The sequence below is a fragment of the Lepidochelys kempii genome, chromosome 4 (genome assembly GCF_965140265.1).
Source record: "Lepidochelys kempii isolate rLepKem1 chromosome 4, rLepKem1.hap2, whole genome shotgun sequence".
Lineage (NCBI taxonomy): Eukaryota > Metazoa > Chordata > Testudines > Cheloniidae > Lepidochelys > Lepidochelys kempii.
In genome coordinates, this window is record NC_133259.1 from 91540117 (window position 1) to 91556382 (window position 16266).

The following is a 16266-nucleotide window of genomic DNA, read 5'->3' on the forward strand; positions in this document are numbered from 1 at the left end:
TAAAACCATTATTCACATTATATCAGGAAAGGAACATAATAACCCCCTGTTAAGATTGGTCTAAAGATTTGTTTAAATATTTGAATTTGTAGTTTAGATAAACAAACCATTGTTCTTAAAACAAGGGAGGGAAATAGACTTATTTTGTGTAATGAGTTGGAACACACAACTGTACCTGAGCTTTGAATACCTCCTTAGATTTTCACAGGCAGTAGGACACAATGAGTGCAGAATTCGCACTGGATTATTTAACCTGTCAGACTTGTGCCAATCAGACTCAACAACTGAAGAGACATAGTTGGACGAATATATTTTATTATATAGCAAAACTTTAATAGTAGTTGTACATATTTTCTCTTTTTGCAGGTTGTAATAAAAAAAATGGTTTCAAGTCATACAGTAGCTAGGTTAAAAGGATTTTTGGAGAGTTCCCACACTTTTTAGTGGATGTTCCAGAATGTACTTAGTTTCTTCTAACACCTAGTTTATCACTAGTAACCTTTTAAACCATGTACAGTTCCAAAACAGTGAGCTGAGTCATTTAGTGAGATAGATATGAACATTCCATAAGCTGATCCTTTTCACACCCACAACAGTTTGGTGACTGTTAAAACTTGGGTCCTTTCCTGTGGTGTTATATACAAAGTTTTGTATATTCTATCACTTTAGAAGAAATTAAAGAAACAAAATAATTACAATTTGCCCCATTACTCACACACACATTCCAAAACTTTGTGGGCCATGGGATAGGTGTTCTATAGGGTTAAATTAAATAGTGTATGGAAGTCTAACTAGAACAATCCATTTGATACTTTGTTTTATAGACATAAATAGTGTTTCCTGTGTTTATTTTTTTCCAATTCTGGGGTTTATTCTCATTTTAGCATAAACTTAATATAATATAAAAACAATGTTTTTGGGTTGTTTTAAAAAAGGCCATCAAAAAGGCCATTACCAGTCAGTTTCATTAACGGTCTTGATTATTTTTAAAGAACTACTTAAATATATTAGATGTTGATTTTTTAAAATGGTTTTAAAAGTCAAACATATCGTCACACAGCTGCATAAAAAATACTAGTGTTATCATAAAAATCACAGTACCTTACTGGAGTCCTTAGGCATCCTAACTCTTTTTCTTAGATATGGACATCTTAATTTCAGAAAAGGATTGCATGGTATTGGTACTTGGTACAGAAAAAGCTAAGCTTTTCTGAACACAATCTGCCATTTTTTGCCATTATTTTATCTTGCCTTTCCAGTAGCAAAGAAATTGCAGTTCAACACTGTTAGGAGAAGGCTTATTATGATATTTATAGAAATCTGAGGACAACCCATTAGACGCATTAAAGTGATATAGGAGAAAGGTACAATATCCGAACTTTCCTTTCCGAAAGGTGTATTATAGAGATGAGCAAAGTGCTACAAGAAGGCTTTGTTGACATCAAAGGAAATGGTGTATTTCTTTGCACCACTGCTTGCCATTTAAAAAGATGCCTATCAGAAGCCATTGCTTCTTCACTGGCAAGCAGACCATTGAAAGCTCACATTGCTGAATCAAGCCCATGCAAACTGTCCTCAAGTTTCCTCTCTAACTATAGAGTAGTGTTCACCCTAATAATAATAATTGGTGTAAAATCCTGGCTCCACTCAAGTCAATGGCAAAACTCTCATTGACTTCACTGGAAGTAGGATTTCACCTTTGGTACAAAGGTCTTCTGATTATAGCTGCTTTATAATATGAACAAAAATACAGTCAAGGATTAGGTTTTGAGTTTTAGAATACAATAAATAATGTGGGTGCTGCCCCCACTTCACAGATGAGCAGAAGTGCTGTGAGGGCTGGCCCTGCCCCCAGAGCCCTGATCAGCTGGGGACTGGAGAAATTGCACTCTCCACCTGTACCCCCTCACTCCATGATCCCCAATTGGCTAGAGAGCTGGCTGGAAATCTGGCCCCAGGGTCCTGCTGCCAGCTCTCTTCTGATTGGAGGATGGGATTATTGTGATCCAGAGGGCACAGAGATATAGGGATCACCTGTGTTCACCAAAAGAATGTCATGTAGGGTCCCAGTGAAAGCATGTGTCACACTGGTCAACATAATAATTGTAAGATATATACATGGGAAATATATGAAGAGTTATGTTTATGTACTAAAAATTATGTTCTCTGGGTCTGTGAGTTAAGACAGGTCACCAGAAGGTAATCCACATACACCTGACATGCTTATCTCACTTTGGCTGGTCACATGCAAATTCAGTATTGTATCATTCACAATGAATGTCCTGTCTGAGCAAAATGCTAATCAATAGATTATGGGGGATGGAGGAAAAAACAAAAACAGCAGGAGTTATCCTGCTTAGGAGTAAGACAAAATGACCTTCTGAAACTCTATCTAGGGTACAGCGGAAACACTAGATATTCCTTCAGTCTGTGAGGACGAGCTGCCTGTGGGCTTGGTTTTCTGAGAAGGGGTCTCAACCAAACTGGTTGAAAAGGCTGGGGAAAAACTTGTGGTGAACTATCTTGTTGGAGATAAGGGAATGCCTTTTTAGGTAAGTTTAGTGTCTAGAAAGCATGTTATGATTGTGTTTTGTTTATATGTAACTATTTGTTTAGAATATTCTTATCACTGTCACTTCTTCGATGATAAACTTATTCTTGTTTTCACTATATATATATAAAATTAAGTGCTGTGTACTATGCAAAGTGGTGATCCTGAATTGAATCTTACAAGCTGGTATGTACTGTTGCTTTGGGAACAGTGGATGTAAGAGTTCTGGGAGAGTTCAGTGGAACAGGCTGAATGCTCCAGAGGGACACCTGAAAGACTCGGGGGTTGGTATGTGCTTATACGAAACTGTACAGAGAGAGCGAGGCCTGTTTGTGTTGCCAGAGACAGATGGTTTCAGGGAGCTGGTCACAGACAAGGCTCTCTCACTGGACTGGTGGTTGGGCTGGGCTGGTGGTAGTAAGGTGCCTCATAATCCTTAGTACCCCTGGGAAGTGTCACATTACTGTTTAAGAAGGGACTAGGTGGCCTGCAGGAGAGGGCATATGCTGCTGCTGCAGAGACACAGCAGACAGAGTCTGAGCTCAGGGCAGGGGGATGGGACCATGGAGCTGCCTGAGTGTTTGGTTCCTATGAGTGAGCACTGCACATGAGAATTGGACACCAAAGGGAAGGAAGTACCTTAATCTGGGACAAAGGAGTGGAGGCTGGAGGGGCCCTGGAGACTGTTTGTGATTGATGGAGGTAGAGTTCCTTTTAGGCATCTTGTATTTATGTTGTACTTCCATGAAGTGACTGTGCTTTACAATGGCACCGGGGTTCTGTACATGCTAATAAAGGGGATAGGGTAGATCAGTGTGTTGGAACAGCTCTGGAGTGAATTCTTGACTTTCCAAAGGTCGTAAGTGTTTGGAACAAACTAACAAAGAGTGGAGTCCCCACCACGTCTTTTGCTGGGCTGCACATAGTACAGTCTTTGCATCTGAGCTCATGTATGTACTTGGGCTTAGATTTTGACTCAGGTAAGGAAGCAAGGGCTTGTCTATCTGGTGATTTAGTGTGTGGCATGCCGGGATGTAAATCTATAGTGCTCTACCCTGACATGCACTAAATGGTCATATGAACCCTGCTGCTGTGTATTAAAAGTTCCATAGTGTGCTCTGAGGCACTTCTGAAACAGCAGTATGTCACAAAAGAATAGCACAGGCATGTAGGGACAAAATCAGAAAGGCTAAGGCACAAAATGAATTATACCTAGCAAGGGACATAAAAGGCAATAGGAAGAGGTTCTGTAAAACACACTAGGAACAAGAGAAAGTTGAAGGAAAGTGTAGGTTCACTACTCAACGGGGAAGGAAAACTGACATGAAGAAACCAGAGGTGTTTAATACTAATTTTGCTTGTGTTCCCTAAAAATGTTAATTGTGACCAGATGCTTAACACAATTAATAAGAGGTGTTAATTATGACTGTTAATTAATGTGTAAAGCTAACATTTGCCACTGTGGATACTAAAGCGATGGGTACTATAGAAACACCTTAGATAGAACACCTTAGTGCTAGGATTAACCAGAATGCACACATAGTCCTCTAATGACTACTGAATGTGTGGTGTCTTCCAACCCCAAACCTATTTGGACAATTATTGCCTGAACATAAAATAAAGTTACCAAAATTTGCAGCAGAAGGCTGATGGTTGCCCAAAGATCTTGTCCCTAGTTTTTGTATCAAATAAGTCTGTTAACTTTTGGGGTGTCTGAAATAATAATTCCATTGCCTCTTCTAAAGTCCATAAGCCAGTGAGCATGCACATAGTGGTGTGATCCCAATGGAGAGAAGGGATAGCACATGGAAACTCTTTTTAAAGGTCCATTCAAAAATGGTAAGGTTACCTGTTACTTCAGTAAGTCCTAAGCAATCATCCTTTGGGCAGAAGGTCAAAGTATTGGCCCGAAGTGAATCAGTCAAGTATTTGATCAAGAAAAGTACTTGAAATTTCAGCATAAAATATGTAGTTGGGAAAACCTGAATTACATCTTTCCCAGTTTGTATAAAAGCAATCCTGTTTGCACATGCCACATTATAAATCCATAGAATTTGAAAAATGTAAATAATTATAAGGAAATGAAACTGTATTCTTTTTCCTAGAAGTTATCATAACATCTCTTGCAGAAACAAAAAAAGTTAATGTAAATTTCTGTTCACCTTGATAATAAGCCCTTTTCCTGCCATTGCCACACAATTCACAATGGAGAGGCAATTACAAGGGGTTTATAAAGAAATAACTGAGATATGAATTTCAAGGTTGGGGAAGACAAACCACAAAGTTAGAACTGGCACATGATAATGTAATTACCTTCACCTATCTTCAATGGGAATTTTTTTGTAGACCAGTGGGAGCAGAATTGGGCCCTAAAACTGTGTAATCTTATTCTGTATCCTGTGTTGGTGCCAAATAAATTGTGAAAAGATTCTAACAGCACTGCCTGTTTATTTTAAAAGGCCTGGTCTTCATGTAGTCATAAATAAAGAGTAATCAAGATGGGAATGCTTAATCATCCTTTCATCCTTCAGGGGGTTAAGCAAATATGTCCATGATAAACTTGATCACTGTCCAAAAATATTTATTTTTATGGAGCACAAATGACTGAGTATTGTAACTGGGCCAAATATTACAGTCATTGTTGGATAATCCTACCATTTCCTAGTTTGTCAAGGTATCTCTAGAGACCATACATTCTGTTGGTTTATTTAATCACCATGCCATTTTCCTTTAAAAGACTAATAATTTTCAAATTATTATCAAGATATTTGTATTACCCGTACATGCATACTGCATTGTAACATTTAGACTTAGAATTGCATAAGATGACCAAATGAAGCTGAACTTTTCCCATATGCATGGTTTAGAAGATATAAGTCCATTTATTTGTAGATGAGTTTCCTGAAAAAATTACCCAGCCATGAAACTTTTAATGTATCTTGTGTGCATAAATCCCACCATTCTTATGCACCTGTGATGAATTTGGACTAATATGTTGTAGTTATATTTGCAAAGATTAGGATAGCCGCATCACTATCTAACAGGGTTAATGTCACGTTCTTCACATCACTTAGAAGAAAAAAAATGGCAGAACTGCCAGAGTGCTGCAACATAGCAATTTGTAAATTATTTTGAGGACTGTAGATTTAGATAGTGAATGCTAAGACCAAATAGGGACACGATGCATTTCAGTAATGCTTTTCATATCAGATTCTCAGAGTACTTTATTTTTAAAAATGTGTCCCTTCATTTGTCACTGTGTGTTTGTGCAAATCTTAAAAACAATACAAAATTAGTTAGCCAGTGTTAACTAAAAATAAATAGACCCAAACCACAGAATTGTTAAACATAACAAATAACCCTGTCATTACCCCGTCAGGCAAAGGTTAAAAGAATAGATGGATTTTTAACTGTGCCTTGAGTCCAACAGAGGGGCTCTATCAGACTAATGGGAGAGGCTCAGAGTTAATGAATTAGTCAATAGTCTTATTAATTATGCCCCTTACATCCTTCCATTCAAATGTAGTTGTGCATTGTAATTTACATATTTTCTTAAATTTGAATGAACAGTTGGGACTTTAAAAGATCAGCCTATATAGATTGTGGCTAAATTCAGTAAATTTATCTCTAGTTCTGTTTTAGATACATGGCATCTCATTTATTGCTGAGATATTGGAATCGTTCAGCCTCACTTAACTTCACCACCATTTTTAAACATCTATGAAACGATTTCTTCTAGAATTTTCTGTATACATGCACTCACATTATGGACTTAATTGTTCAACCCTTACTCATGCAAGTCAATGGGACTACACATGTGAGTAACTTTGCCCAGACATGATCATGCATATATAGCCTTTCATAAGCATAAGTAACTTTGCCCAGACATATATAACCTTTTATGATCATCCATATATAACCTTTCATAAACACATAATTTCTGTTGGTTTATTTAATCACCATGCAATTGTCCTTTAATAGCCTAGTAATTTCTAAATTATTATCAAGCTATTTGTATTACCCATACACGCACTTTGGGATACAAAAATTAAAGTTCCTGAAAGAAAATTGTTAATTAATGTTGTGCCATATTCCCAGAAATGAGACAGGGACTGTGTTAACCCTGTTCTGCAGATAAACATTGACAGGCACTGAAAGGCCCCATATACACATGCTTCCTCTCATATTTTCACTGTCTCTGTCCCTCCAAAAATAGGCTCCATAAAAAACAGGAAAAGTGTTTTTTGAATGACTTTATCTGAAGAGGTTTTACTGGTTCTGATAGTGAGTCTTTAACTGCCAGAACAGTGTGCTGGCAACATCAAAAGAATATGAATAACCAGCAGCTCTTACTGTCAACAGGAGAATACAGAAGCCATTTGTTTTTATTCTGCACACAGCCAGACCTTTTACATGATATCGAAACTATCTGCCTTCAGCATGACAAAGTCGTGGTGAAAGGTACTATTTTAGAATGTAAGTGCTTATTTCCAAGCAACAAACAAACTGCCAACTACAGATAATCACTCAGGGAGCCACAAGAGACAAGTTTAGAGATACAGATCTTTATCTCAGATATGAGATAATTCCCACACTTCAATGTGTAAAGTGCATTTAGCATTGTGTGAAAGTCCTTAGCGTGACTTAGGAACATATCTCTAAATACAGTTCCATATCCAGAACATATCTCTAAACACCAATTCCAGTTCCACAGTCAATCAGGATGCCCTGTAAACATGATAAGGGTACTGGTTGTACATTCACCTCATTAGTGTTTAAAGCAAAGAAATGCCATCAGACTGATTTCAGAAACACAAGCCAACACAATAGGTCAAGAGGGAAAACTGAAATCTCCTCAGGCTCCTGTGATTTTGAGCTAATACAAGTTTTATATTTATAAAATAGAAGGCTCATTCTCATAAACATGTGAGCTGATTCATCTTTCTTCTCTTCACCACTAGGTAATCTGACAGCTACTGTAGCTTTTTGATCCCCAGCATAGTATCACTTTGTTATTATTGACCCGTTAATTCACTTTTCCACTCAAACAGGAAAACACAGTGAAGTCAGCAGGAGCTGCTGAGTGCTCAGCACCTCTAAAAATCAGGCCACTTATTTAGGAGCCTAAATATGGACATGAAAATCTTGGCCTATATAGACCCCAAATTGTAGTCAGTTAGGGCTGAACCCTTATTGCAATGCTCACTCTGAGTAGCCAGACTGGGTTGTGAGTAGATGAACAAGAGGGAAGAATCCTCTCTCACAGGCCTGGAGCATATGCAGAGCCCCTTCATGGGGGCTCTGCTAAATTAGACCTCCATGCACCTTACACATCCCTTCTGTGGGGTGGAGGACCTGCATGGTGGCAGATCCTCTGGCCTGGCCCTTTCCTTCCCCACATCCTGCACTCTGCCATGCAGATAGCTCCTAATGAGTAGGGGTTCCCAAATGAGGCACCTGGCCTTGCAACCGAGAAACTGCACTTCCTTTGCTTCCAGGGGACCCGCCACAGCTTTAGGGGAAAGGACAGGACTTGTCCCTTCGTGATAAATAACCACTCCCAATCACGTACATTGTAAATCGCTGTGAGGTTATTTCTGCTAGAATGGTTGGTGTGGGGAAGTATAAGGGTTTTACTAGCATGAGTTTAGCTCACTCATGACAGATATGCAGGAGTAATGCTGGTCATCCCAAACCATTCAGATATGTCCTACTAAACCATCTCCCCAGAACTTACTCTAATATTCCAAACCCTGGAGTGGCTTTGAGCAGAAGCTGGTTTTATTTGAATCGGCCTGTCAAAGAACTGTTTCCTTGTTCCCACAAACTTGGAATTTCTCCTGTAAAAATTACTCCCTTCCTGGGGACTGAGGATGAGCAAGACTCAGTTCTGGGCTGACACCAGCTATTGCATATGCTTTAGTTTCTGACATATTATGGTACTAGACTTTATAGAAATATGAACTTTATACTATTGAAGATTCCCAGCTCTCAACCAGGATACACAGCACTTGCTTTTAACCCTGGAAAGGTCTGAGATCCTACTCTAAAGCCAGGATATTTCATAGGTTCATAGAAATTACCATATTGGATCAGACCAGTGGTGCAGCTAGTCCAGTTTCTTGTCTTTGAGATTGGCCAGTACCAGCTGCTTCAGAGGAAGGTGCAAGAAACCTTGAAGAAATGAGTTATGGAATAACCTGCCCACAAGAAAAGTTTCTTCCTAATCTCCATGAGTTAGAAGCTGCTTTATTTCCTCAAGCAAAAGAGTTGATAGCCCTTCAAAACTCTGGGCTATTTTTAATCCTTACTATAATAATTTGGGATATTCTTCTAATCCATATAAATAATCCTTTTCTGAATCCTGTTAAACCATTGCCCTCAATGGTATCTTGCAATGAGTTCCGCAAGCAAAAATTGGAGATTGGTCCTGCTTTGAGCAGGGGGTTGGACTAGATGACCTCGTGAGGTCCCTTCCAACCCTAACCTTCTATGATTCTAAGCTAGTGGTGTTGTATGAAAAAGTATTTCTTTTATCAGTTTTATATTGCCAACTTTTAATTTAATTGAATCTCCTTGTTCGGGAATTATAATGAAGGGTGAATAGAATTCCTGATTTACCTTCTCTGTATCATTTACTATTTTGTATATATTCATCATTTCCTTTCTTGTTTGTATCCCTTGTAAGATAAATAGTTCCAGTTTTTTCAATCATTTATCATATCAGAGTTTTTCTCATCACCTGTCTCTAAACCTAATCTATTGTTGCTGATATGCTTTTTCTGAGATAGGACAAAGTATTCCAGATGAGGGTATACCACTGGTTTATATAACGCTGTTATCATATTTTCAGTAGTATTCTCCATCCCATTCCTCAGACATTTTGTTTGTTTGACCACTGTTGCACACTGAGCAGAGTTTCATTGAGCTGGCCACAATGATAGATACTTCTTCCTGAGCTGCTAATGTTAATTTAGAATCTAGTAAGGTGTATGAACACTTCACATTATTTCTTCCCATATGTATTATTTTTGTATTTGTCAGCACTGGATTTCATCTGCCATCATGTTGCCCTTTCACGTAGCTTAGTTAGGTCCCTCTGATGCTTATCACAGTTTACTCAACTCTTGACTAACCTTACAAATTTTGTGTCATCTGCAAATTTTGCTACCTCACTGATCACTTCCATTTCCAGATCATTCATAAATGTATTAATATATAGAAATAATAGAAAAAATAGAAAAATCTAATTAGGTTATTATTAGAGGTGTTTCACATTTGAGTTGTAATTTTTCTCTTGTTCTGATTTTATATATATATATATATATATATATATATATATATATATGTGTGTGTGTGTGTGTGTGTGTGTATATGTATGTGTATGAATAGGGAAGACCAAAGGGAAGCAGGTGTATACATACATGTGACAGGTGTCGGTCGGTCCTCCGAGCTCCTAGGGGCGATGGAGAGCTATGGTCTCCGTGGTAGGCCTCAGCCACACCTTCCGGGCCTTGGGGAATTAGCGGGGAAGGTGCGCTGGCACGAGTCAGTGGTGCGCCCCTCAGGCAGGGGAGCGCCGGCACGAGTCAGTGGCACGCCCCTCAGGCAGGGGAGCGCCGGCACGAGTCAGGCCCACCCAACTCCACTGCGTTCCTGCCCAGGGCCCTGGCAGTGGCGGGAGGTGAAAGTCCCGCCGCTGGGTCAGCAGGGCCATCCACGCCCACTGACCAAACACACCCACCCCACGGTGTAGTTCGGCCCCTGGGCTACTTCCTACCCGGTCTCTCAGGCGGGTTGCTCCGGTCCCTCCATCTCGTCCAAGTATTCCGCTGCGGGCCACTCCTGCTCCCCCTCGGTATCGGACTCATGCTGGCCCGGGCTGCCGTCAGGCCCCTCCAGGTCCTCTGGGTATTCAGCGGCTGGCAGCCCTGGTTGACACAGGCCTTCCTCCCAGTCAGGCTCCTCCTTGCCCAGAGCTTCGCCTGGGTCAGCAGCAGGATCGTGAGGGAGCAGCCTGTGTCTGTCTCCCTCCCTGGTGCTCTCCTCACTGGGCAGAGGGCCCCGCCCTTTATACTTCCTGTCCCACCCTTCCCCTTCCGGGGATTAGCAGAAGCTTGGCCTGGCCCCACCCACTCAGGCTGCAAGGGTGGCTCTTTACCCTCTGGTTCGGAGGGGAGCCAGCCTGGCTCCCTACAATACATATATGTCAGAGTTAGAAAATGAAACAGACAAGTACAATTTCTTTAAGCCTGTGACACTGTTTTTTTCAATCAAGTTCAAATCATGTTTAATCCTCATTGCCAGTCTGGTTTGTAGGCTATTTTGGCTACTCAGCTTGGATGGAATTGACCTGAATAAGAAATTGGTTTGAATTTAACTTGGATTTAAATTTATTTTAAACCACAGTGTAGATGGGACCTTTGATGAATAATGAAGACTTAGTTTCAGATCATTTTATCCACTTTCATATCACTGCATAGTTTTGTTGAACATGCAATTACTCAAAAACGTTGATTTTTTTTAAATTAAAAAAAATATAGAAAAAAGTAGAAATAATTTCATGAGACAATAGGTTATTTCTTTTTCTTCTTTCTTTCTTTCCTCCAGTCGAGGACTCCTGCCCTGTCAATCATTTTGTGAGGCAGCAAAGGAAGGTTGTGAACCAGTTCTGGGAATGGTAAATTCTTCGTGGCCTGAGTTCCTCAAATGTTCCCAGTTCCAAAACAGAACTGAAAATGACAACACCACGAGGGTCTGCTTCTCACCATGGCAAGAGAGAGGAAAACAATGTACGTTACTTTGTTTTAATCACCAAATTGTATTTATTAGGTTTTGCTTAATAACGCATCTTTGGGTAAATTTAGCCTACAAAATCAAAGCTTCCAGGGGATGAAATTGTGATTACAAGATGAGGTTGGTAGCGTGGCCTATTATTAAGATTGCCCAACACTTCCCATTATAAGAACCTGATATGAGTTGTTGTTTTGACAAACGTTAACCATTTGGGCTGAAATTTTCCATGCTGCATGCATGCTGGAGGCTGATATTTTGAGGGGGAAATTTCAGCCAAAACAGTACAGTTGCTTCCAAGAACAAGGCTAGGGAAAAGTAATAAAATATGGTGACCTTTTCTCTGAAAAGCTCTAGCACCCCCATACTTTGGAGCAAGATCTTGAAATTTGGCAGAGGTGCAGCCTTTGTGTCAGGAATATGCCTTTTGCTGTTCCTGTGAAAATCCACCCAAATTTGGCCAAATTTTTAAGCCTTTTAGGAATTGCAGACTGCACATGCTCAATACAGACTCAGACTTTAGGAGCTAAAACCTCCAAAGATTCTGTGTGCACCGAGTGTGCTCCATCCTAGTACTGACAGGATTGTGTATACACCATCCCTACAGAGTGACTGACTAATTTCCATTCCCAGGGGGAGCCATACACTGGAATTGAAGGCAGGGAGTCTGTCTCCCTTTTATTCTTAATCATACCCCTCCCTCCCGCTTGCACCAAGGCAGCATGGAGAAGGAAGGTGCCAGACTCAGGTGCAGGGAGGACAAGGACTGTACTGGGAAGGAAAAGAGTGAATTTGGATAAGTAGCTAGAGAGACTTGGGATCAAGTGGGAGGGAGAGAAACTGTGTCCAGAAGTTGGGAGGGGACTTGATTTGGAAGCTGGGGTGGGAGAAGAGGACTGGCTGGGTAAGGAGATGGGGACTGGGAGGTGATGGGGGTGTTGGAAGGGGAGCTAGAGACTGGTTGGGGATGGAGATAAGGGCGGGGGAGGCTGGGACTGGTTGGATAAGGAGACTGGGAGATGGGGGTGGAGGAGACTGGGACTAGGAACTAGTGGGGGGCAGGGGAAGGAGGAGACAGATCTGGATGTGGAGGGGAGAACAAGGATTGGAAGGTCAAACAGACTGGAAAAAGGAGTCAAGGAGTGGGGAGACTGAGATTGGCTGAAGAGCCAGGTGTGTGTGTGTGTGTGTGGGGGGGGGGATTGGGACTGGAAGCAGGAACAGGAGAACAGGAAATTGTGGTAGATGGTGACAGGAGGCTGGGGGATGGGGAAGAGACAGATTAGATGAGGAGCTGGGAAGGAGGAACTAGCACTGGCTGGGCCAGGAGATTAGGACTAGGAGCGTGAGATGGGAGATGCTCGGAAGGGGAAATACTAGGTTTTGGACAGGGAACCCGAAAGGGGAGACTTGCACTAGCTGGGCAAGATGACTGGGATGAGAAGCCTGAGGAGAGAAGACTGGGACTGGTTCGGCAAGATGAATGGAGCTCGGATGAGAAGCCAGGTGGGAGGAAGAGAGAGGATGGGGCTGTGCAAACTGCAGTGATCTTGGTTTATTATTTGCAGTTCTGACATGCTACCAATTAAAGCAAAAGGTAATTTAAATTGTGTTTTTGCTTGGACATGCACAAATAATGAGTGTGTGCTTATGTGTATATGAAGAGATTCCATGTAGAATGTGTGATGGAAACTACAGAATACTGAATATTTTTCATTTTTAAGAGCATTTCTATTTTCACTCTCTCTTCTTACAGATGGTGTCTGACTATTGTGTGTTTTCATACGTTAACTATGGTCCTCAATGTTTTGCTCCTAAGGCTTATGTGGATCTTATGGATTCTAAGGGGAGGGTGTCCATATACCTGACTTTATTTCTATTCGGTTTGCCAGGACCACAAACACTTATCACAATGGCCAATTACCAGGCTCCCTAATTTTTGTCTGCCAGGCAGAACGAGGGGTGCCTAGCAGACAAACATATCCATGTAAGAGGTATTGTTATCTGTCTCCAAGCCCCATTTTCCCACTACAGGTAAGAATGGAGCTCACATCCAGAAAAGGAGGGGAAAGGGCAGAGATACGACTCTCAGTTGCCAGGAGGTAGGGAGAAAGAGAGAAGAGTGCCAGCAGCTGAGGAGATGAGGTTGAAAAAGAATGCTAAAGGTATCTCTCTGTAGCATTTAGGCTTTTCTGTCTTAAAGACACAATGTCAAATATAGATGCCACTGTGACCAAAACAACACAATGCAAAGATATCACAATGCAATAATTTCATGGTTCTCTACAACTTTAGTCAAAAGACAAAATGGCTTCTCTGCTGTTAAATGCTACCAATAAAATACAGGAGAGTTTTAAATCAAAATGCTATTTTTTTAGTTGCAAGTATCACAAGAGAACCTGGGTTTTTGAAAAATGTTAGCAACTTCTGAGGCTGGTATTCTGTAGGTCTTGTGTGGAAATGAAAGCATCACTGAAGACAAGGCCACTTAGCACTCTCTCACTGCCTGGCAAACGTCTCATTATGCAGCCTATTTTCTTTTCTATTTTCCATTATTATGCAGAATGTGCCCACTAAAGGCTGAAAGAGAAATTGGCTGATACAAAAATACAGAGCTCTGGGAATTCAGCTGCAGAGGTTTTAAAAAAATATTTGCATTAGTTTCCACAGATGAGTTGTGAGTAAGGGAGTGAAGGTCGAGTTTTGTCAGTCTTTCCTCCCACTTGATCCCTCTAACCTATCCACCACCTTGTCTGCATACTTGGAAAAAATAATATTTAAATAGCATTCCTGTGGGTCTGAAATACACCTCCCTAACCAGTTAGGAAATACTTCAGTTATTTTCCTTTCTTTTAGCTCTCTCTCCACCTCCCTGGTATCTTTATTTGCCTTGAGTAGCCAAAGCTGATGATAGTGTACTTGAGAGAATAAATAGTATGTGGTAATTTAAGTAAGAAGTAAAATGAATGCAAGGAGCTGGCTTCTATAAGCTTGAAGCCTATCAGGGAGCCCTGGAATTGTGTCTTAAGTAAATAATCTAGATTGCAAAATGTTTTTAGAACCAACAGTGAATATAGATGCTACTGTACTTCATACAGTGTGTGAAACGTATACAAGATACAACCATGACTAGGCAGCAGCTGGCAAGATAGCAACCACAAACACCTGCAAATAGTTGAACATGTGCAGCTAGGTTCCAACTTCCCCATGCCTGGAGGACTCCTGTAGCCCTGTGAAGATCCTAAATTCCCCAGGTTCCCCTTGTACCTCTAGTTCAGAGGGCCCAAAGAGATCTTATTCTGTGCCACCTTTTCCCTGGTCCTGGTATGTTTTACAGCCCTCCTGGCTTCTCAAAGTCATCTTCCCACTAATGCCCTGACTCTGCTGCTCTTGCAGGTTCCACACCTAGATTCCTGCTTCTGTTCCCATATTTGCCTCCCTGTGGACATGTTAAAATCTGCACTAGTTGTCGTGGCCCTTAGTAGAATGCACTTCTGGTCCACTCCTCCTGCTGACTTCTGTTTGCAACACATCCTGGGGCCTTTAGAAGGTCTGCAGGGAAGCCAACCTGAAAGTGGGAGCAGGAATCAAAGTTTAGTGTCTCTAGGGCTAATAGGAGCTGACTCATGGAAGCTGGGAAGCATACAGCTCCTGATTGCTACAAGAGTTACCTGCTCTCTGCTTTCCCCCTCATCTCCAGTGATCTGCAGATTCTCTCCTGTTGTCTTTCCCAGTTCCAAAACTCAGGAGTACCACAGGGTATCATGCTTCCCTTTTCCCAATGCAAGTAATGAACGTTCAAAATTGTAAAAATAACCCAGACTAAAAAAAGACAGTTTCCAGACAAAAATTTCATTTAGCTGGAACTCAGACTGAGAGTGCCCCACTTTCAAATGTTTAGGTTTCTTTTCTGTTAAAATTTGAGTTTCCTAGGTTGCTAATGGTTGGTGTTTTTGATAACTACATCTGCTTTTTAAAAATTTTACTCTTATGTTATTGCTATGTACCATCAGCTTTAACCTCAGCTTAATGATGTTTTTGTCTGGGATGCTGGTTATTGTTGACATCCTGCAATTTATTTTGACTGTGAAACAATAACACTGAATTTTAGAATAATGATTGTTATTAAGCATTGAACATTATTGCAAATACAGCAATGTGGAGCACACCATGGTGGGGTGAATGCCAGATGGTCTTAGACTGTCTTTGTTTTTCCCATTTACACAGCCTCCTTGCTCTTTGCCCCCTAGTGGCTACTCTAAACAGTCACAATTAAGACCACCAGGAGGATCCTGACCGGTCTTATTAAAGGCCTTCTTCACCATCACTCCATTTCAAATGACAAAAGATGAATATTATGCTGTTAGTATTCCTACAATCGGTATTGGTTTCAGGATGTGAGCATAAACATTTCTAGCAAGGTGCCAAACAATATATGTTGGTTTGCGAAGTGGTGCTGCCTCCTCCTTTGGTTATGGCCAGGAGAAACCTTGTTTGTTTGTTTAAATGAAAAGAAGTGTATGGATTTCCTAGTGTCTCTCCAGTACTCCAGAGCACATGGACCCATCGTGTTGGGTTTAACAAAGGCTCAGCGGGAAAATGTTTGTGGAAGCCCTTTGTTAAAATACTGGTTACACATGTCTGCTTGGACCACTTCTAGAGGGCTTTAGTCCTATTCTGTTAACCACGTAGAAGTTGTATAGAGAAATTTTAATAATTTATTTACTTCTGCTTTACAAACTTTTGCAAGAGAGATTAACTGGGATCAAGGCCCTTGATAACTGAGATATCCATTAATGGATCTTAGCAGGTAAGCTGGCAAAACAAGACTGATTATCTACATGGAATATAGTACATTAGACATCTTTTCATTGCATAAATTTTTGTGAAGTTAATTGATTTTTAATTATCAGATATTTGAG

The 16266-nt window shown here is 40.7% G+C and overlaps 1 protein-coding gene across 1 annotated transcript in view; it reads left to right on the forward strand.

Moving 5' to 3' along the window:
- The window catches only part of CORIN (corin, serine peptidase), a 319432-nt gene that overhangs the window by 133022 nt on the left and 170144 nt on the right, over positions 1 to 16266 (forward strand). Inside the window, exon 5 of the mRNA XM_073342123.1 lies at positions 11162 to 11343. Within this exon, the coding sequence (XP_073198224.1) occupies positions 11162 to 11343 (182 nt within the window). The remainder of the gene's footprint in view (positions 1 to 11161; positions 11344 to 16266) is intronic.